The following is a 1,612-nucleotide window of genomic DNA, read 5'->3' on the forward strand; positions in this document are numbered from 1 at the left end:
TTTTGAAGCTATTAATAACGCTTTCGATCAAGAGGCTTTGAGATTAGCAAGAAAACAGCAAAAGGTAAAGGAATTAAATGTTTCAAAAAAGTTTAAAAACGAAAATAGGATTCTTAAATATTCTTTTAAAAATCAAATAAGACCAGGTAAATGATAGAAAATCTTAAATATTACTTTTAGTTACTGATATATTATTTTTTTCAAGTTGCTACGAATTTTCAAACAGTTTTCGGTGATCCGGTTCTAAATCCTCAAATATTTTCGAATTCTTTTAATGATGCTATAGCAGAGATTTCTGAAGTCGGAAGCAGTCCGACTTCTACATCCTCTAATTCCTCGATATCTTATTGTCCGAATTACGCAAGTTTGGAGGATAGGTTCGTAAAATTTTGTCAACTGCATGATACTTTGTGTAGGGTGGGCAGACAGCTTAACGAAGTCTATGCGCTACCCATTCTAATGCTTATGGGTTATGGATTTTTTATTGTCACGGCCCAGTTGTATTTCTTTTATTGTTCTCAAGTGAATCAGGTAAGTTTAAGATATCAGAAAAAAATTACATCCTAAAAGCAAGTAATGTTTACAGATAGTACCAGCCCTGTTTCGTCCCTGCCAAAGTTGGTGGATAACCTGTCTATATATCTGGTATGTATCCTCAAAATGTATAGCTATTTTAAGAGGAAACTGGAAAACAAATTTGGAATCAAAAAAGACCGGCGTTTGTATACATCGCTGTGCCGTGGCAGATGATAAAAATGAGACCTATGAAATGGTAATTAACATCAGATCATTTTACTTACCCCTACCTACAACGTTTATCATATCGTTTTCTTTTAGATTAATCACCTTTCATTAAAACTATTCAATCAAGCTTTAAACTCTAATGCCTGTGGTTATTTTTCCTTAGATATGGAAACATTATTTGGTGTAAGTTAGAATATACTATTTGACATTAAAAAAAACTGTAAATTATTTTTATTTCCTATTCAAAAAAATATGAAGTTTTGTGGTGGCATTACAACATATTTAATCATCTTAATACAATTTAATCTTGAGCAACAACAAGTAAAATCAAACAATGATAATGGCGATGATAAACAAATGGAATTAAATACGTTGAATACTGACCCGAAGAGCTACGATACCAATGAGGAGCATGTGTTTAATGGGACACATAGTGTGAATATGACTTCATTATTTAATGTATTCTATTTCACTTGGAATGAATACTTTAAGAATTTGTGAAGAATAATAATAATGACACTTTCATCGATTTAATAAAATACATATTAAATCACTAGAGGCGGTTTTAAAGATTTCATTGATTCGAATATAAAATTTTACTAAAACTGAACTAGGACTGAACTAGAACTAAACTAAAACTTAACTAGGACTGAACTAGAACTAAACTAAAACTTAACTAGAACTAAACTGAACTAGAACTGAACTAGAACTGAACTAGAACTGAACTAGAACTGAACTAGAACTGAACTAGAACTGAACTAGAACTGAACTAGAACTGAACTAGAACTGAACTAGAACTGAACTAGAACTGAACTAGAACTGAACTAGAACTGAACTAGAACTGAACTAGAACTGAACTAGAACTGAC

The 1,612-nt window shown here is 31.5% G+C and overlaps 1 protein-coding gene across 1 annotated transcript; it reads left to right on the top strand.

Annotated features, from left to right (window-relative positions):
- Positions 1–413: 413 nt before the first annotated feature.
- LOC124418989 (gustatory receptor for bitter taste 66a-like) lies at positions 414–1,245 on the top strand. The gene is made up of 4 exons (XM_046947042.1): positions 414–531; positions 587–772; positions 838–927; positions 1,003–1,245. Exons 1-4 carry the CDS (start codon positions 460–462, stop codon positions 1,243–1,245), a joined length of 591 nt encoding a protein of 196 aa, XP_046802998.1. The 5' UTR covers positions 414–459.
- The last annotated feature ends 367 nt before the right edge of the window (positions 1,246–1,612 follow it).

The sequence above is a fragment of the Lucilia cuprina genome, chromosome 3 (assembly GCF_022045245.1).
Source record: "Lucilia cuprina isolate Lc7/37 chromosome 3, ASM2204524v1, whole genome shotgun sequence".
Lineage (NCBI taxonomy): Eukaryota > Metazoa > Arthropoda > Insecta > Diptera > Calliphoridae > Lucilia > Lucilia cuprina.